The following is a 22,062-nucleotide window of genomic DNA, read 5'->3' as shown; positions in this document are numbered from 1 at the left end:
GGTAGAGTCCAACTCATGTATCCATCAAGATAGATTATTTCCCGATAATTAATCATATGAAGCTCAAGTGGCCACTGCCATCAGACATCAGCTAATTCACCAAGTTCATCTTCACGATCGTTCATCTTTTATTGGTTATCTAATCATCGGACACTTTGTGCACTAGTGCACCAAGTTCCCACGGTGGAGAGCTTCTTTTCACGGCATTTCATAGAGGTTATACAAATGTTATGAACATTAGATGCCCTCTCGGACAAGGCTTAGTTCCAAGTTTGGTAGAACTACCAAGCATGAAAGAACCACTGCAATTTCTCAGCGTCCACACAAAAACGCCCAGGTGCTTTTAATGTCTATGCAAAGCAAGGATTTGTTTCCAGCTAGACTCGAGATTTTTTCCACCAAGCACTAAAGTTTCCAGAGGATAGGGGGACCATTGCCAGATGGGGAAGTACCTCATTTTGGTAATATCCATCTGTCAATTCTTGTTCTTCCATAACTGTGTTAGCTCAACTTATGTACTTATCCGCGGCGTGCTATGCGGTAACTAGCAATTCTTCTCGTAGGACCCAAGAATGAGGCCAGAGAACAGGTGATGCTCAAATTTAGGTGACCCAGGTTGTGAATGGACGATGGTCCTGTTTTGACAAGAATGCATTTGCATTGAGACCAGGATGCAATTCATAGTCAGTTCGACGAAACCCCCTGTTGGCTTCTATTTCTGAAACCTGACTGCAGTCCTACCCAAGTTCTTTTGGACCAGTTGTGAGGAAATAAACAAAGTGACGCTATCTACAGCAAAATGGGGGAGTTTTTTTTTTTTTTCCTTCCATTACCATTGAAGGAGGCTTTAAAGGTCCAATTCGAACCAATCCCAACCTGCTACTCTGTCTGAGTGTTCAAAGAAAATGACATAAGGTCCCCAGGTGTGAGCGAGTGATGACAAACAGAACTATTACTCTTTTAATTCTTATATGCCTCTCACCAAGGGGTTGCTAAGTGGGCTAATTGTTCCACCAAAAAGAAGCAAGAAATGCTCAGAGAGAGCAAAGACTCTCTTTTAATCTACAGTTCAAATTGACCATTTCTAAACGCCAAAAAGAGACCCCCTCACATCACTCGTGAATGAGAAAGCAACTACAGTCTCTAAAGTTGAATATCCAACCACTCAACCCAAAACAAATGCTAAATTCGCTGTGATTGCCTAGTCAAAGAATCTTCAAAAGAATGTCAAATTCAGTATCATGTTGTGTTTTGGGAGAGGAGGCTGCCTATAGTGAAGGGATCTATGATAAAAAAAAAAAAATACTGTCGGATTCAGGATCCTGGTCTCTTCTTTCAGGGGGCAAAACGGGGGATGTCAGGTTTCAGCACAACCTCTACACTCGGAAGCAAACAGGGATGACATACATCAACTCTGGGAACAGAAACACGTACTGGTCCAAGTTCAAAATAGAGTCAAAACATCAAACAAAAGTTGAGCTCAAATGTCAAAAGAGCCAACTCAAACATGACAGTGGAAAAAAGTGCTAGAAACAGTACCAACATATAGATACGTAAAACAAACCAGGGATTGAAAACGCCTGAGATGATGAAATCTTTTCAGAATTTCCCTCCCGTGTGGTTTGGTTTCACCATTAAACTCCAAATGTACCCAAATTCTCTCCCAGCTACGAATCTTGCTAAAGTTGCTCGTTCTTGTTCACCTCGATCAAGAAAAGCACGCTTATTTTGCTGACAACGATTTCCTGCGCGTAAATCCACGGGAATTGATGAAAAAAGGATGAAACTTTAACGAATGCAAGACGTCTTTCTTTGTCTAATCCAGCACACCTGCAAATCAGGGAGAGAAAGTTGAGATTTTTTTTAAAATGCTCTTGTTCAATGGTGGGAATCGGAGGAAGCAGAGGACGGCTTGTCGAGAATGCCGTCGTGCTCTCCGTCTTGCCCTTGAATGCGTGCCGGAATGTGATACCCGGAGAACCCGCCGGACGCAAATCCCACGGCGGGTGAAATAGGATGAATGGAATGCTGCATTTGGTGATGATGATCGGACGATGATAGTGTCGGGTCGATCCAAGCACGAATCACGGGCATGTTACTGGACTGAAGGGGTCCCCTCTGTGTGAAAAACTGGCCTTGGCCAAACAACGGCTGCACCGCCGCTGCGGCCGCCTCAGGCTGCGGCGGGGAGAACATGAACCCGCCGCCGCCTCCACCACCGTTGCTTCCGCCGATGCTCCACGGCGCAATCCTCTGGAACCTTCCGATGTCTGAAGCTGGGTTGGTGTTGTGGTGGGTGTGCTCGGAAGGCCACAGAGAAGCGGCGGGCGACGAATCAAACCCTAGCTGCGGAGTTCCGGAGAAGACCACGTGATGGTCATGTGACTGGGGTCGCAGCAAAACAGGGTCTTGGAATGATTGCAGGGAGAGGCGAAGATCTTGGCTCTGGCTACTGGTTCTTGACAACAAATCCGGTGGGTGGGGGTGGTAGCTCTGGAACTGCACGGACGACGGTGGTGGGGGTGCGTCGGCGGAGACGACGCCCATCGGGAAGAACGACTTGATTGTGTCGGCGATGGAGTCCGAGTCCAGAGATGGAGGTAGAAAGCTGGTGGTGTTGGGGTTGCTCTGGTGGTGGCTGTTGATTTGTTGCTGCTGCTGCTGCAAATTTCGGATATCGTCCGCCGCCGCGGCGTCCACAGCTGCCTGGTGGATATCCACCGGGCTCTCCCGCTCATCCGTTGCCTGTGGATGATGGGTCGCGGCAGTGGTGGCGGCGTTGGCGGTGGGCTTCCAGGCGGGGAGCTCGGCGAGCTCGTCAATGGCGGCTTTGGCCTTCCTGATGAGCCAGTCGACGGCCTTGCTAGGGCGGTCGTAACCGAGCCGGTCCTGGACGTCATAGAACTGGATGGCGGTGTGGGCCGACAGCCGCACGCGGCGGTCCCTCGGCCCCTTGGCGGTGCACACCTTGCTGTGCCGGTCCTTCCTCCCGGTGGACCGAACAATGTGGCCTCCTTGGACCTCCACGATCTCTCCTCCACCGCCACCGCCGATGCCGCCGCCGCCTCTCCTCATTCCCAATCTTGAAGAAGTAGCGGCCGCCTGCTGGGGGTGGTGGTTGTCTCCCATTTTTCTTGCATATTCGGCGGTCTGGTGAGCGAAAGCTAGTGAGGCTGAGGAGGGAATACAAGACCTCTTTTTGGGTGGTTGCACTTGTGGCTGTGGAGGCTGTGTGGTCTCTTCCTCTAATCTTCCATAGCAGAAGCTCTGCGGGTGGTCTTGTTGGGCTTGTGTGCTGAGAAGATACAGTTGGCGAGCGTCTAGCTGCTGGTGGTGGTGGTGGTGGTGTTGCTTTGCTGATTGTTGATTCTGTTCTTGTTCTTCTTCCTCTGCTTCTTGTTCTTGTTCTTGTGCTTCTTGCCCTACATGCCTTGAGTTCTGAAGAGGATTGTGCTGAAGATGATGATATAAGTGATGATAGTGTTGATTCCTTTGAGGATCCAGACTCAGGCCCTTGTGCTTTTCCTCTTCTTCTTCCAGCTTTCGATGAGAGGGAGAGAGAGAGGGAGGGAGGGTACTTAAAACTAGTCTTTATTGATCTGCGACGAGCTCTGTGAATTCTGGAAGCTGCTTTTGGTGCTCTCTCTCTCCCAAAAGTGTCTGCAGTCATCCAGGTCTTCCACTTCCATCTCTCACCCTACCCGCCCCAACTCCTCAAAACGGAACCAGAACCAGAGACTTTAGAAAAAGAGGAGCCTCTCTCACTTCTTTCTCAACATCACCCTCTAACCCATCTCTCTCACGCTCAGTTTCTCTTTCCTCTGTTGCTTGGTTCTGTTAGTACACAGCTTTTGATGACTTGGCCGCTTCTATGCGCAATTTGTACTAACCAAGACAAAGTACTTTGGGTCAATACCGCTTGACCAAACCCCAACTGTGAACAATGCAAATATTCAAAAGGGGGAGAGTCTCTTGGAGGGACAAGAGAGCCTGAGAGAGCCTTCAGTAATTGCAGAGTCCAGGCGGAGGATCAGATCATTGCTCTCTCTCTCTCTCTCTCTCTCTCACGGAGAGCCCTTGACGATGCCACTGATGAAGGTGGCAGATTCCATCAGAGGGGGAGATTAATATCTCTTCCGAGAGAGGGTTCTTGGGTTTTCTTTTGACAGCCTACACGCACAAGAGAGGCAGACACCAACCACATAGGACTCCACCCCTATCTTACCTCCCTCTCAATCATCTGATCTGAGTCAGCTCTGACAATTTTCATTTTCAACCCCCCCTCATCTCTTTTTACAAAACACGAATCACCTCTTTCGCAGCTTAATCAAAGATCACGACACTTTCTTGATATTTTTTTACAATCTAGTTAAAAGCGAGGAACCGTTGGTTGTGGATCAATGGACTGTTTGGATGCTTAATGGGTAGATAGATCCCTTTGTATGCCACCACGACGCCTTTTGAAAGTGACCCCCATTCAGCTTTTCTCTCTCCATCTTTATTGCTTCACTTAAAAGAAACATCATCTTCCTTCCCGCAATTGCCCTCTCCAATCCAAGCTTTTTGTGGCTTGTTTTGGTACTGTACATGGCATCTCAAGGGGCCTGTCTTTTTTCCCTTCCACTATTCTTTCCATCTATCTCCATTTCCCATTAGCAAAACACGCCATCGCTGTCCGTGCCTTTGTATGGTTGTGCTGGTGCCCATGCTTTTGAATCCGAGTTGCTTCTCTGCCCCTTTATCTTTGGTAGGTTGCCATTATTTGCTAAACTCATGCTTTTAATAATTTCCGATTATGTCTTCCAACCCGATCAATCTATACATCACTATTCGATAGGTCATCTCTTGTCATTTCATCTCATCAAAGTCCTTTCTTTGTTGCATGAAACATCAAAAGATTGAAAATTGGTAGCTTTAAGTGCCTTGCGCAAATGACAAGAGGAATCCAATAAACAAGTTGAGATGGTGACCAAGACATTTTTCTAATGAAATAGGTAAGGTTACATAGCTTGTACAAATTATGTTTTCACACAAGTCACATCCATCATCATTGGTATAAAATTTTGATATCATTGATAGTTAATTAAATGTCTAAATGCTGATGCTAGATATAGCGAGAAAAGGTACATATACTGTATGAAAACTCATTTCTTCTTTATATTAACTATTTTGTCTTGTTTTGTAAGTGGATGTTTCTTTCTAAATTTTCGTGGAAAACTTATTCTCGATAATATATTGACAATTGTTGACGCAAAAAGAATAACTCGTTATACAAAAATAAGTAAAAGTAAGGGATTCGGTGTTCATCCCTAGCAAGTAGTGTATCATAAAAGCTGTTGCGGGAAAATAATACCAAAAACGTTTCTTTTACTTTTTTCAATATTTTTTTCAGGCTATTTGCTTATTTTTTAACTTTTGATTATTTTGTCAAATAAATGATATTTCCTTTGAAACTTTACATGTTCTCTAATTGTATATGCTTTGAAAGCCAATTTCTTTACCTTCTTTAGCCCCATCGATACCTTGTTCATACAAGAATACATCCTATTTGTGTTATGATATGACTAGTGGAAAATTATTCATTTAATAATGGAGAAACCTCTCTTAAGATATGTAAAACTTACATTATGAAATACAATATCAACTTTATAGATTTGATTTGGGTGAAGACAAGACCTAACTGAACTCTACGCTAGAGCCTGTTGGCATTCACGACCAATCCCTTGCATGTTGTTAGCCAAGGTCGACATCAGCATCGGCGATTTGGCGAAGGCAAGGCCTTGCCTAGATTGCATGAGAGCCTATTGGTCGTCACCTAAGCATGAGTAAGGGTAAACTAGTGTCGAAGGTAAACTAGTGTCGAAGGTAAACTAGTGTCGAAGGTACATAAGGGCCAGCATTCCCACTTGACCTCCAGCAAGGGCTGTTAACCGTCGTCACTCTGGATCTTGCCTCCTCCCTCCCCCTTTTTTTGTTGAGTGTCCGTCTATTTGGACGAAAACTATTTTCTGAAAAATTATTTTTCGACTTTTCGGTATTTGGATGACGGAAAACTAATCGATCTACGAAAAACATTTTTCATGGACTGAAAATAATAGATTTAGATTGGGAGAAAATGATTTCCCCTTCTTGCAAAAATGAAATTGTTTTCCTTAAACCACCAAACATGAAAACTAACCATTTTCCTTGGGAACAATTTCCATGGAAAATATTTTCCTTATCACGAAGTTTTTGGTAAAACAAACGCACCCTAAATTTCCTTCCTGTGTTTTTGATGTGATATGCCATGTTTAAACTACACGCGATATCAAATTTTTCAGATATTACAAAAGAGTTTGATTGCACGAAAAAAGTAGGAGTATTTGATTACTGGCAAGAGGAAATTCGAAGGCTTGATTGAATATTTGATAAGAATTAAGAGGCTAAAAGTATATTTAACTCTTTTCTTTGAAGAAGTTTTGTGTACATTGAGCTTTCCACTATATTTAATCATCAGTGTGATAAACATTTTTTTTTTCATTTCTTTTCCTTTTGCTGAAGATTCCCAACTGTGAAATGTCATCTATAAATCTTGATGTCCAAACTTTTATTAGTTCAATTTGATAAACTCGTGCTTGCATTTAAATCTCTAAACATTTATTATATACAACGTGCTCATATCTAAGTGATTTCTATTGTGTTGATTTTTCTAATTAACGAAATGTGCATTTTCTTGGAGACTTTAATTTAAAAAATTCATATAAATCGCGAGTGAAATATGACATCCAAGAGGGACCCTATCAAGTGATTCATAAGTCAACCCACATCCCGATACCCACTACCAAATGGTCATCATTTTGTGTGGACAATATTATTAATGTTCGATAATTAATAAAAATATATTTAGTAAATTTCAAATTATTACGCTTTTCAGTTATAAAATAATAATCGATAATTTTATATTGTACTTATAATTAATGAATAATATGGTTAATATTCGGAATTATCAAAATTATACTATTCCACTCCATATAGTAATTATTAATTTAAACTATAGTTAGTAAACTACAGTTAATGAATAATATGATTAAAATTTAATAATTAATAATAATTCCGAATTATATCTCAGAAATATCAAGTATTATGCCATTGATGCAAGTACACACAATTTAAATTTATTAGAGATGTCTTATACTATTCCATTCCCCCTATGTTTTTTCCACAACCAGACACAAGAATTATCATTCCATTTCATTCTGTTCCACAATCTACCAAGCAAAAAATATGAAAAAATCATTCCATTCTCGTTTCATTTCATTTCATTATATCTTCTAATTCCACTTATCATACATAAAAGGATGTCTGCATTTTTTGGGGCCCACCTCTTTTAGGAACCTCGCTTTGGAATTTAGAAGAGCCATGTGAAATGACGACGACAACCACCCCCGCCACCACCCCGCCGCCTCCTAATCCATCATATTCATGAATTTCTACGACTGCAATCTTCAAGCAATTGATATTGAGGCCTCAAAACTGGTGTCTACAGATTGTTAGCCAATAAGAAAAACTTATTAAGAACTTGGGATCTTGACTCCCCAATAGTTATAGATTTAGTTCATGCTTGGAGGGGACAGAATTGTCCTGTTTCAATAGAATTAGCCGAGCCCTTAAAAGATTCATAAATCCCATGGTTTTAAAGAACCTTATGATCTCGTAAAGTACAATGACAAGGATATTCCTTAGCTTGAAACAAAAACTAAACGGGAATGCGCGCATTATGCAAGATAGCTCTAAAAATAAGATAATTCTAATGATATTGAGAATATTATATTTCAATATCATATAAAAAGAATTTTAATCTGAATTGAATGTTCTAGGTGTTGTCATTGAATATACTTGTGTAGGAAGTACTTGAAACAAAGTTGGTGCGGATTTTTGAATGCAGATTGATATATTGAATCAATGAAAACATAGAAAATGAGTTGATAATTGTGTAGTGAGTCAAAATAAAACTTAAAATTTCCGACCGAAAAAAATAAAAATAAGAAGTAAAAAAAGCAAAAAATAAAATCAAACTCAATAGCATAGTACATTGACTACATTTACTTTTCTACACCACACATTCAATAGAATTTACAAAGTCTATAAATATCACAACTCGTCCTAGAGAGTATTAATCAAGAGATAATAGAAATTACGTAATAGATTCTCTTTTAGTTGAGGATATTTAATGGAAAACTTCTCCCATTATTTAGGTGGCGTCTAGGCGCGGGGCGGGCAAACCACTTTGTGGAGAATGCCGCAAAAAACAATTCTTGCAATGAATAGAAGACATCACTAGGTAGCTAGAGTCCTAAGTGTTGAGTTCTTAGGTAAAGGAAGAGTTTGCAAGAATATAGTTATATAAATATCTTTTTGAGCTTCGAGCAATGTTCACATATTAATGAAGGGGGTTGGTACAATATTGTGAAAAATCAGGAGATGAATTGGAATAGTGTGGTACGTTCGGTGTACCCAGAAGTAGATGGTATTAACATTGTTTGATTTGATATACAAAATTGTGTGGTGGGGAAACATAGCAAGGCATAAATTAATTATAAAAAGAGAAGAAGATTTGCTCCTACAAAAAAAAAATCAATATATAGTTATTGTTTATAGTTGTTAATTAAACTAATCAAACTTGTTGGGAAAGTGGCAGGACCCCATAACATGTGTCCATTTTATAATTTAATAATTTCAACAGGGGAGTGCCCCACAAAAATATGTTTTATCATATGTTTGTCATCTAATATTTTAGTAGTATCCAAAATACGGAATCTAAATTTCTTAATATTTACCATGTTTAATCGGAGAAGACGTTTTGTCCTCACATAGCCAGCCAAAGATCAGCACATAGGCCTTCAAATTGGCCGATTGAATGCGATTTTGTCTCACATCGGAGACCCAACTACGAATTCCCACCACTATTTGACTTTTCATATTGTTTGAACCTGTGGTGCATATTCCACGAAAATAAAAAAGAATAGAAAATCATCGAAAATCGTATAAAATAAGCAAAAGATATCCTATTGTCAGCCAGTGGCTGATTATATATATTAATCGTGTAGAAAGTAGATAAGTTAATAAGCGATTTATGTTTTTGTTCCTAGTGCGCATCACTGTATGCAAAAGATCCATAGATAGATCATGTCAATTCGATTGTAGGAAAATCATATGACAATTTTCTACCCTAACCAGGAATATTAAGCTATTTAGAGGAAAATGATTCATGAAGCATGTTGAGATCTTGGTTTTGAAAAATGCGAATTGAAGAGGGTGTTTGCTAGGGTTTTTCCTCTAACAATTTGCAAAGACATAGTTCTGTTTTATAAAGATTTTGGCAAATATGCTACCAATAAACAAAAAGTATTGCGTGAATACTTCGATGAGAACGGAACACCTCCACGGTTACAATGCGAATTTTATGGCATTGCACCAAAGTTTAAAAGAAACTATTCCATCGAATTTTAGGATACAACGGTTTTTAAGTTAATCGATGGTCGTTAATAGTAATATCTCGGCTCCATTTGTTTTATGAAAATTGAATGATATGGAAAATATTTTCCTATTGCTTAAAATTAATTAATCAGTCATTGGAAAATGTTTTTATTTTCTAAACATTTTCGTTGACGATGGAAATATTTTTCATTCATTCACTTTTGTAAGAGATACGAGCGATCGTTTTTAGAAAAATATTCATTCATTCACAAAATAAACGGGGCCCCTATTTATAGGCATCGCATGACCTTCAACAATACACCGATTAGCAGGAACAAGTCATCACACGGGTAAATCTAAATTCATAGCATCATTCTTCTCCCATCAAAAGAAGAGGGAGTGCAAACCCTAAAGATTATTGTGTCGCGATGCCCAAGTGGCCAGGGCTACATAATTATCGGATCCACCACTTTAGTGTGGTCAAAGAACGATTGTTTGCAAAACCAACAAAGATCCTGAAGTTGAGCTCAATTGTCAGTGCCAAAGCATACACGAGTGAAGGAAGCTTATGATGTTCCCCATTATTACCCACATTCCCTCTCCTTCCTCGAATGTCTGAATGCGTTAGTGGTCTCGAGGCTCTTCTGCCATTCTGAGAGGAGAGATCGTTCAGGTGAGGCCGAATTCATGTGTGCATTGATTTTGTCACTCTCAAAAGTTTCAAAAGCAAGATCAAGTCCACTAACTTATTGTTTGGCGTTACCGAGGACATCTTTTAGCAAACTCTCGAGTGGGGGATTAGAAGAATAAGAACAGTGAATGCTTAGGGTTGATAAATTTTTCTAATTCGTTGCACTTACATCGATCTTTCTCTTCATCCTTTCCTTAATTCTTTACAGGAGTGAAGGAAACCGACACAATGAGTGTTCTTATTGGTAGATTATGGGTATGGGCATATCTCACATTTATCTGTAGCTAAGTTCGTATGTGGGTGACGTTCATGTGTGTAATCCACTGATTAAAGATAGAGGAAAACACAACCCTTTCGAAAAAGAAAGAATACTATGATAGATATATGGCGAGTACAATATCATCCTTATAGCTCATATCCGAATTACAAAATATCGGGAATCGAATGGAATTTTTATGTCACGTAACTAAATGAAAAATGGATGATAGATACAATTATAAACATGATTAGTAAATGGTAGGGGTGATCGGTTCTCGGTTCGGTCCGGTTCTAAGGTGGAACTGGGAACCTGACCGAGAGAACCGGTTCCCAATTTTGGGAACTGCGGACCGGACCGGTTGGTTCTAGGACTGGGAACCGGATCGGACCGCCGGTCTAGTCTGGTCTAATGGAACCGGTCACTTAGAGTTTAGTTTTTTTTTTTTGGTTAAACACTTAAGGTTTGGTTCACATTTTACTAATTTTTGTCAATGAATTTATGTCAATGAAGTTCACTTAGGGTTTAATTCACATTTTACTAATTTTTATCAATGAATTTATGATAATGAAGTTCACTTAGAGTTTAGTTCACATTTTATTAATTTTTTTAAAGAAAAAAATAACAAAAATATATATTAAATAGTCGGTCCGGTCCAGTCGGTCCGGTCCGATCCGGTTCCCCCTTGGAACCGGGAACTGGACCGCCTAGAAACCGGTTCCGCTTTTAGGAACCGGGAACCGGACCGATAATCCCGAGAACCGGACCAAACCCGTCGGTCCAATCTGGTCCGGTCCGATCCCGGTTTGGGCGGTGCAAGTTGCTCACCCCTAGTAAATGGACCCACAATATAGCTACCTATTGATCTTATGTGATTCCGATAATGACGTAATATTTCGCACGAGAAATTATGCATTTGGCAAGGTATTTTCTCTAGCATTTGCAGATAATTGAATGTCACTCGCATCCTTATATCTTGTCATAAAAGGTGATTTACTCATGTAAACAAATATGATTCCGAACCCCAACATAGGTTTTTTTTTTTGTTGGAGAGTGTTATATCTTTTGATGGAATAGGTGAAGAATTTGAATCGGCAATCCAATTTTCACATGCATTCCTTAACTTTCCCATTGCGGACCGTACGGTGCATGGCATCCCTTTAATCTTCGTTACTCCCCAATTTAGAATTGTCCACACAAGGACAGACATGTGCCTCCCCTTTCCATCTTTTTTCACACACCCTATGATCGAGAGGTATAGGACCATGTGCACATCAATATTATATAGGAATGTTCTCTAATAACTTACTGCTTAATTGTCTAATCCGGGTAGTTTTATATTGCACAAGAATTGTTCTGCTAAGTTCAACCCATACTTACCATGTGCCGTGATGATGATAGGTTTCAATTGATGTCCTCAGAATTTTCCAAACAAAACGAAATGGGAAGAGAAAATATAAAAAATACACTATTGAGAGCGCGCAGCAGAAACTTGATATCTTCATTGGGGAGATCGCAAAGAGGGAGGCTAAATTCGAGCCTGTCAACATATCCGGTTGAGCCCACTTTCATTTAAAAGTTTAAATCAATGATTTATGGGTCAATTAGGATATTCACACCACGCTATACCAATTTTCCGATGTGGAACTTATTTAACATAACTCACATATACATCTTAATAATCTCCTCCTCATGTATGAACTCAATGTTAGTAGGTCTACTCCCCTCCAATTCAAGTATCCTTCTGCACCAACATATCTCAACTTGAATCTCCATCAGCGTCCATTTTCATCCTGGTCTCTTTATCCAAAATGAATAGTGAAGTCTGCCATTGGGCCCACCTTCAATCCTAGTCTCTTTTGCCGGACCAAACCATCAAGGCTACACCGGATACCGTGTTAGCCACAAGATTTCGTCCTTGAGATATTTACCTAACATCGGAACAGACTAGGGGTGGGGCACCAATCAACCATCGGCTCCAATACTATTTATTGGGAGCGTGCAGTAAAAGCCGGATACCTTCACTGGAGATTACCAAGAGGGAGCCCAAATACGAGTCTATCAACAAATCCAGTTGAACCATATTCACTCAAAAAATTAAGTCAATGAGTTACAAGTTAACTATGATATTTTAGTTGTTCTACACCATACCACATCAATTCTCTGATGTTGAACTTCTCTAACACAACTCACATGTACATCTCAACACATATTTCACTTTTCATTGGTGTGCTACTCTTTTATACCTCTATTTTGAAAAGTATATTTCTCATACCTATAAAGAACGGCACCCTATCGTGAAGAGACCGCCTTGTCCTAAAGAAAAGTCAAGCCTCGAATTCCCCTCAAACCCTAGCTCCAACAACTCAACATCTCCACCACCCACCACCATCCATGGCCGCCACTATCCACGATGTCGCCCAACCGCTAGCAGCTTCATCTCTTCTTGGTGCCTCCGACCAACGTCGTCGTTCCCATCCACCTACAACTGCCAAGGTTCTCGCCTTGCTCTCTGTCTTGATCATACCCTCACCTTGCCTTGCTCTCTGTCTTGATCATACCCTCACCTTGTTCCTCTCAACCTCGACCCCTCTCTCTCTCTCTCTCTCTCTACCGTATCGGCCCCCATGCACATTGAGGCCCAACCTTAGATCATTGTCATCAGTCCACTTAGATCAACCTCGAGCAAAATCGAGTAAAATTGCCAATCGGTCATCCCTTCTCACGTGCAAATCGATTTACAAATAACACGTGGAAGTCAATGAACCGAGGAACACAAATGCGAAATAAACTAGAGCAGAACTTGAGTCTAATACCGCAAGTTTAGACTTTTAGATTGAATCCTTTTTATGCCATTGAACTTTTTGTTATGTGCATGACCAATTATCCGTAGAAATCGAGTCACTTTTCATCGAGCATAGTCAATAAGTGTCTCTAATTGCTATATCACGCTAAAACCCGCCGATACGCCATACAGCCGCGCACTCAAAAAATAAACAAAGAGGTCAAACCAAACTTTACAGAGGGAATTATGTAGAAGAAGCCATCTTGAAGATTTGTACGTGGGTGGAGTCGCCAAGAAAGAGTGAAAAAGGGCTAAAAAGGAGTGTTTTTTTTTTTCTTGGTAAATTAATTTTGTTTTAGGGGTTAGTGAGAAAATGTGCAATGTCAAGTCCCTTTCCATCATTCGCCGCCCACCCATCGTTATCAGAGAGAGAGAGAGAGAGGGTCGTAGCTGCAGCAGCAATATTAGCTGCCAACTGCTTAGTTCTCGTGGCTGTGGTGTTCATCTACACGCGTCCTTTATTTACACGCAATATACAAATGCTTAAAAAAAAAAAAAAGTATTCCCTTCCACAAAACAACGACTTGCCATTAAGATGATACGAGCACTCTTTAACAAAAAAATAAAAAATAAAATTAAGAGTCGGATTAAGTTACCGACTATCTTCTGATTACCAACTCTTGTTTGAGTTACTTACCGACTATTAATTATTTTTATTGTGTTTCATCAACTTATCTATTCTCACTATCAATTTTTATTGGTCTTGGACTACATTTACTAATATCCTTAATGTTTGCAAACTCTTGTTTGAATCTATTAGCAATGTCATGATTTACCGATTTTTGGAAGATTGCCGGCCTTAATTTAAGTGACGTAACATCTTTTCTCGATTAATTTACAAGCTAATTTTGGGTTGTCCATTTTCATTGGAATTACTCACTAAGCTTATTTTTCTTTTAACTGTCAAGTGTTCTTCTTCTTCTTCTTCTTCTTTTTTAAAAAAGGAGGAGAAGCATGGAAAAAAAAATATGGATCCGGCATAAACTGTTACATGTGAAATGTGTTTCTATCAATAAAGCAGACTCTACACTATGCACGAATCTACACCTTCCCTCAAAAGCATAGCGCGCATTTTCTGACTTTCTTTTCTCTTTGTTCTTTGTTAGCCGGACGGATATCAAATTATGTCGCTTTCCACATGATCTATTGATTAAGAGATTTTTTGCCCCTGCGCTGAATTTTCGACGAGGTTAAGCTCTATAAATCGGGATAAATGATGGCTTATCAACGTCCCAATCTCGGATCGATCATCATCTTTTGCTCTAATTTAATCAATTGACCTTTGCTTCTTTTGAATCAAGATGAAGAACTATGGGGGAGGCTTCAGGAGGAAAGACTTAAATAGGAATAGCTTTCACGGACCGATGAGAAAGAAGGCCCACAAAGAAATTGTTGGAAGCGAGTGTCGGGAGAATCGACTAACTTGTTCGATGCACTCCAAACACAATTTCCAGGATCGTACGTTAAATCACCAGTAAATGATGAACGAATCTACTACACGTTGGTCCGAATACAATCACAAGGAAAGTATTCTTGTTCCACAGCGTTAATGCCGATTGTCTTCTCAAAGTAGATACGGAATCCTAATGTGTCGAGAGAGAGTTCTGAATTTCTCTTGTTTATTGTCAATCTACCGAAGAAGTTATCTTAACTTCCATTAAGAAACTCTCATTGCACCTCTTCAAAAGGTGTCTCTCAGACACACCTCTTATTAGAGCAAATGGTGTCCCTTGGACACACACATCATGGGCGGACCGACGAAATATAACATCTCCCACTCGCACATGATGGGCTTGATGATGCTCTATCAAGAACATAAGGCATTCAACATTCATCTACCTTAGAAACAATTCATATTGGCAAGAAAGCCGTGCGACCAGTGAGTACACCTGTATTTGGGAGCTCTAATTATGCACCTGTTAGGGACAACATAATGGCTACAACCCCAAAAATAAATAAACAATTGATGTCTCACAGTGCCCCAGACATATTTTGTTACATCAGTCCAAGTATACCTATCCCTTAAAGGCTATACTTGACTATTCTCAAGAACAGCATGTATTTACAATTATTTCCGAAGCCATCAAAGGCGAAATAATTGGTCGACCGGTAAACACATGTGATAGATGTAAAATAACAATAGTCTTTCTTTGCACTCATGTCCCTCTCCATTTCAAAGCAACTGCTTTCCTAGACACGTCCCATAAAATCATATCTATTCATGACCACCGGTAACATGCTAAAGTAGCAACATTGATCTTCTACTTCGAGAACACAGTCAGAAGTAACATAGGGCACGAAGTGAGGTAAATTATAAATTACCTCAAGGACTCACACGATGAGTAAATAGGGATAATTGTACTCATCTCCCTTATTGGTCGAATAAAGCACATGTAGTATGAATTACATGTTATAGTGGATTTCTCTGTCTATAAAAGCGTATGTCATTTATTAATCATATCCACTATACGGATCTTAGCCTAAACATGGTCACGTGCTTCTCACGTACTCATGTTTAGCCCGAGTGCTATATCAGCTCGCTTTCCACAGCGCCCAATTTAGTACTCGTATCCTGCTATCTTCAGGCATACATGATTGTGGGACTATCATGTTCGGTCTTATCACATACGAATAACAGATCTCATCTTGATTCCAATCAAGGCGACATTAAATCGTTTTATGCACTAAACTGCTCTTCCAGCATTTATAGTACGTATCATCTCATCTCAACCCGCTTACTATAGCGTTTGAGGTGATTGCTCGTGTGAGTGAGCCAATCATTGCCTGGTGACATACCTTTCAACAATATACGTGTGTTTGTGCTAGTCTCATAACATTGTACTAATTGATAAAACATCAATTCATTAACAAACAAGTACAATACATATACACACATAATCCAGTGATCCTCAACAATATTACATATCATAATCACGTTCTACGTAATCCTAGAGACATCCTGTGGGTCAAGAACACATCTCTTGGAACAGCCTTCGTAAATGGATCAGCAACCACCCTGTTGGTTGAAATATATTGCAGGACTACTTCCTTCTGCGCTATTATATCTCAGATGAAGTTATTTTTTATGTCAATGTGCTTCGTCCTACCATGGTACTTGGGATCTTTCACATAGGCAATGGCTGCTTGACTATCGCAATATACTGTCACTAGTCTTGGGACATTAGTGACAATGGCTAAATTTTCCAAGAAACGTTTTAGCCATACTGCTTCTTGCACTGCAGCAGAACATGCAATAAATTCTGCCTCCATCGTAGATAAAGCTATGCATGTCTGTTTCTTGCTATTCCAAGAAATTGCCTCATCATTAAGCAAGAACGCATACCTAGACGTCGATTTACGCTCATCTAGGTCTCCTCCCCAATCAGCATCAGACTATCCTAATAAGCATATATCACTCCCTTGATAGCAAAGTCGATAGTCCATAGTGCCTTTCAAGTATCTCAGGATCCTCTTAACTGCTTTCCAGTGTGCTGGACTAGGATTTGATTGATATCGGCTCACTAACCCCACAACATGACATATGTCGGGTCGAGTACACATCATAGCATACATCAAACTTCCGACAGCACTAGCGTAAGGAACGGTTACCATTTCTTTCTTTTCTTCTGAAGTCTTAGGACACATTTTAGTACTCAGGCCTTCGCCTTGCATGACATGGGTATCAATGGGATTACAATGCTGCAGATTGAAGCGTTCAAGAATCTTCATTATATAAAACTCTTGTGACATAGCAAGGAGTTTCTTTGATCGATCTCTTTCAATCTTAACTCCCAATATATATGCAGCTTCTCCTATGTCCTTCATTTCAAAATTAGAAGACAACCATTCTTTTATGGTTATAACCAAACCCTTGTCATTCCCAGCCAGCAGAATATCGTCCACATAAAGAGATAAAATCATAAATTTATCCTCGGACCGTTTGATATACACACAGTGATCCTCTTCGATCATCGTGAACCCAAAAGAAGTTATGGCTCGATGAAAATGAAAATACCACTATCTAGACGATTGCTTAAGGCCATAAATTGAGCGATGAAGTTTGCAAACTTTACGCTCTTGACCTTCAGCAATGAAACCTATCGGTTGCTTCATATAGATTTCTTCATCTAGTTCTCCATTGAGAAATGCTGTCTTTACATCCATTTGATGTAATTCTAGGTCCAAATGTGCAACAATGGCTAGGATAAGGCGTATGGAGGCAAACCTTACAACTGGTGAAAAAGTTTCCTCATAGTCTACACCCTCTTGTTGAGTATAGCCTTTTGCCACAAGGCGAGCCTTATACTTTTCAATGGATCCATCCGCCTTTCGCTTAATCTTGAAAATCCATTTGTTTCCAATAGCCTTGCGATCGGGTGGCAGATCAACCAAGTCCCAGACGTGGTTTGTCCTCATAGACTCCATTTCGTCTTCCAAAGCTTTTTTCCATTCTTCCTTGTCAGGGGATGAGAGAGCCTCTTGAACTGTCTTAGGCTTCACATCGTCTTGTGGAGCAATCATAAAAGCTTCCCCTTCAATCTCAAAACGACGACGGGGAATACTTTTACGACTACTTTTACGCAACTGAACTTCTTGTGAATTCAGTTCGTCAGGCGATGCAACACTCCCACTAGGTCTTGTATGTTGAGGTAAATCTGTATTTCTCTCAATAACATTAGTGGGTGTGTTATCGGGATCTTCCATCTCATGTAATTGGAAGTCCTTATCGATCTCACATCTACTAGGAAAATCGTTCTCCAAGAACGTGACATCTCGTGACTCCATTTCAGTCACACTTCCATCAGCTTGTTCACCTATGAACACGTATCCTTTGGAGTGTTCAGAATATCTAATAAAGATACACTTCTTCCCTCTAGGACCTAATTTGTTATATTTATGAGAAGAATCGTGAACATATGCTGCACACCCCCAAGGTCGTAGATAACTTAAGTCTGGTTTCCTACCAGTCCACAATTCATAGGGGGTGGAAGTGACTGACTTAGAGGGGACACGGTTAAGTATATAAGCAGTAGTCAATAACGCATCTCCCCAATATGAGACAGGTAGATTTGCCTGCGCCATCATAGACTTAACCATTTCCAATAGGGTTCTATTCCTTCTCTCTGCAACCCCATTTTGTTGCGGAGTACCAGGAATAGTCAATTGTCTTACAATTCCATTTTCATCACAAAGAGCCTTGAATTGCTCAAATAGATACTCACGTCCGCGATCGGTTCTCAATGCTTTTATTGTGTTGTTCAATTGATTCTCTACCAAAGCTATAAACCGTCTAAAGCAATGCAATGCTTCGGACTTATGAGAGATCTGAAAAACATAACCGAAACGCATGAAGTCATCTATAAAAGTGATGAAATATGAGGCTCCATGCCTCGCCCTCACATTTAAAGGACCACAAATGTCAGAATGTATAAGTTGCAATGGAAGTTCAGCTTTGGTTCCTTTACCAAATGGTTTTCTAGTTATTTTTCTCGTTAGACAATGTTCACATACGGGTAGTTCAATATTAGAGAGTGACCCCAAAAGGCCTTCTCTAGCTAATCGTTTCATTCTATATAACCCAATGTGACCCAGTCTAGCATGCCAAGTACTTGCATCAATCTCCACATTACTAGAAGATGCAATTAAAGAAAAACAACCATCAACATTAACTTTGTACACATCATAGTCAATGTCTAACACCATAAAACCATTCAATACATAACCAGAACCGTAATAAACTGTTCCAAACAAAATGTCAACACAATCACCATGAAAATTAAATACATAACCTAAGCTAAGAAGAACAACTACAGAGACCAAGTTTCGCCGAATATCTGGAGCATAGAGGACATCATGTAGGAATAGGTTTTGACCACCACGAAATGTTAATTTACATGTGCCGATACCCTTCACTTCAACTCTTGAGTTATTTCCAACATATATCCATCTTCTTCCTGGCTGTATCCGACGATACTCCACAAATGCTCCTCGGTCTCTAGCTACGTGGTCTGTTGCTCCTGAGTCTACAGTCCACATTGGATGAGATTTAGCAAGCATTACAGTGCTAGAAACAAAAGCTTTACTCAAAGTAATGAAGTAATGTGGTACCTTTTTCGGCTCAGTGCATTCACGAGCGAAGTGGCCCATTTTGCCACAATTGTAGCACATCATCTTGGCCTTGTCCTTCTTCATGCCGCGCTTCTTGCGTCGGAAGGTCTTGGCTCTCTTGGGTGCTTGATTAGTCTATTTTCCTTTGTTGTTGAATTTATGGTTCCTCTTGCGCTTAAAGCCCAAAGCTTTGCCCGAACTTGATTCAGCAACATAAGCATGGGTAGAGGATTTTGCAGCCTTTAGGCGCTCATCTTCTAATTCCAAATGACGCGCAATATCACCAAAAGTGACGATATTTTCATTGTGCGTCATATTGATTTTCATGTGTTCCCAGCTGTCAGGAAGAGACCTTATAACAGCTTGAACTTGCTGTTCATCAATTAGGGAATGACCTGCCGACTTCAACTCACGTACCATGTTTGACATCTCCCGAAGATGCTGCCTCATTGTTAAATTTGGGCGCTTCCGGTATGTGTCAAACTTGATGGTGAGCCTCCTCAACTTAGTGGCAGACGTACCCCAAACTTATCTTTCAATGCAACCCACATTGTTTGAGCTTTGTCATAACCTTCAAACTTACACACGATATCATCTTACATACAGCTCAGCAACGTGATGCGAGCAATGCTATTTTTCTTTTTCCAAGCTTGAAAAGCTTCTTGATCTCTTTTGTGTTGAGCAGAAGTACTATGCTCAGGTTCATCCATGGTATGGTTGAGGGTTTCCAAAACCTCTTGTTCCTCAAGGATATATTGAACTTTTCGGTGCCAAATATCATAATTGTCACCGTTCAGCTTCTCACCCTTATTGAGGTCAGCCACAATGGTCTTGGATGCCGAAGCCATAATCACTGTCTACTACACATTGACATAATAAACGCAGAATCAATACTAGCACATTTTCTACATAAACACACATATTTTAATTTGCAGCAAAGACAAACTAAATTAATTATAATTCAACAAAAGACACCAAAACGAAAGTTCACGACGTTCCCAATCAGCTTCGGCGTATGATTGTTCTACTACCATTAACTTGTTTAATTTGTGCAAATTTTAAGTTCTAGGTGAGAATTTCTTCTAATTCTACCAACCTACGAACTCCCACTAGACTAGATAATTCACAAAAAATATCTAAACAAATAATCACATCCTTTCTAGCAATCATATAGCATGGCATGATGTAAATCAACAAATAGAACATTCATGCAACAAATATTAATCAACAGCGGAATTCATAACGTAAGGATCTCCAGCCATTGTTTTAATACGCTCAAAATTAGGAAATTGCAAGCACGTCAAACCATATAAACATGCCATCAATGAATCATGCTCTACATAATATTTATGTGGTCATTTACATGTTAGCCAGCTTCTGTATTTCCAAAACCATAGGGAAATACAAGTAAAAATGCAATAATACCCCAAAAATACACGTATTTAGGGTTCCATATGCATTTTCATACCTTTAAAAGGTTCAAAAACATAAAATAAATATACCACAATGTAGAGAATTTCAATACGAACACAACGGTAGCAACCACAGCCCGATCGGAGCTTCCACGCACCCACACGCGCCACTTAAGTGCGCGGCGCGTGTGACTCACGCGCCTGCCCAATTCGGGCTTTTGAAGCCGGTCCGACCGGTCTAACCGGTTTGACCGTTTACCGGTCCGACCGGTCCAACCGGCTCGACCGTTGGCCGGTCCGACCGGTTGACCGGTCACGGGTCGGGTCACCGTACGGGTCGGGTCTTCAGGTCGGGGTGTGGTCGGGTCATCTTCCCGGTCGGGTCAGGTCGCCGGCCGGCAAGCTGACGTCAGCACGCGCCGGTTGGCGACGCGCGCGTGGCCTTCACGCGCTGGCTGTGCCAGCGCTTTGGGTGCGTGGCTCCCACGCGCCTCGGCTTCTGGCCACGCGTGTGGGCGCGTCCGGCGTCTTCCGGCTGCGTTCGACCCACCGTTTTGCTCGTCTCGACGAGTTCTTCAATTATATATAATAAAAAATAATTTTCACCGTAACTAATTTTCCGAAAATCATCCGAACAGAACGGCCGCCCGTAACCTTCAAACCCGCTTTTCGTTTAAATTCATGTTTGTCGGTTCATTTTGCAATTCCCGAGCAATCAACATGCAAACAGTATGAAGTTCATCATCATGATCTCCATATCAAACAGCAAGCGGAAAAAAAAAAAATCAACGGGAAAACAAGGCAGAGATCATAACCGAGGCTCTGATACCAATGTTGGAAGCGAGTGTTGGGAGAATCGACTAACTTGTTCGATGCACTCCAAACACAATTTCCAGGATCGTACGTTAAATCACCAGCAAATGATGAACGAATCTACTACACGTTGGTCCGAATACAATCACAAGGAAAATATTCTTGTTTCACAGCGTTAATGTCGATTGTCTTCTCAAAGTAGATACGGAATCCTAATGTGTCGAGAGAGAGTTCTGAATTTCTTTTGTATATTGTTCATCTACCGAAGAAGTTATCTTAACTTCCATTAAGAAACTCTCCTTGCACCTCTTCAAAAGGTGTCTCTCAGACACACCTCTTATTAGAGCAAATGGTGTCTCTTGGACACACACATCATGGGCGGACCGACGAAATATAACAGAAATGATTGTGTACTTGTGATATTAACCCTCACGATGTCCTGTGTCTGCAAGTGTAATTTTAAAAAGTACGGGGAAAAGAC

The 22,062-nt window shown here is 40.5% G+C and overlaps 1 protein-coding gene across 1 annotated transcript; it reads right to left on the bottom strand.

Moving 5' to 3' along the window:
* Positions 1-1,385: 1,385 nt before the first annotated feature.
* Positions 1,386-4,284, bottom strand: LOC115681175 (transcription factor TCP4). The gene is made up of 2 exons (XM_030605019.2): positions 1,831-4,284; positions 1,386-1,745 (listed from the first exon to the last, which is right to left on the bottom strand). Exon 1 carries the CDS (start codon positions 3,127-3,129, stop codon positions 1,879-1,881), a length of 1,251 nt encoding a protein of 416 aa, XP_030460879.1. The 5' UTR covers positions 3,130-4,284; the 3' UTR covers positions 1,386-1,745; positions 1,831-1,878.
* Positions 4,285-22,062: the final 17,778 nt, after the last annotated feature.

Source organism: Syzygium oleosum, unplaced genomic scaffold, assembly GCF_021117445.2.
Source record: "Syzygium oleosum isolate NSW1041296 unplaced genomic scaffold, Sole_v2.1 Sole_v2.13, whole genome shotgun sequence".
Lineage (NCBI taxonomy): Eukaryota > Viridiplantae > Streptophyta > Magnoliopsida > Myrtales > Myrtaceae > Syzygium > Syzygium oleosum.
Note: the sequence above shows the minus strand (reverse complement) of the source record. Positions and strands in the feature narration are given on the sequence as shown.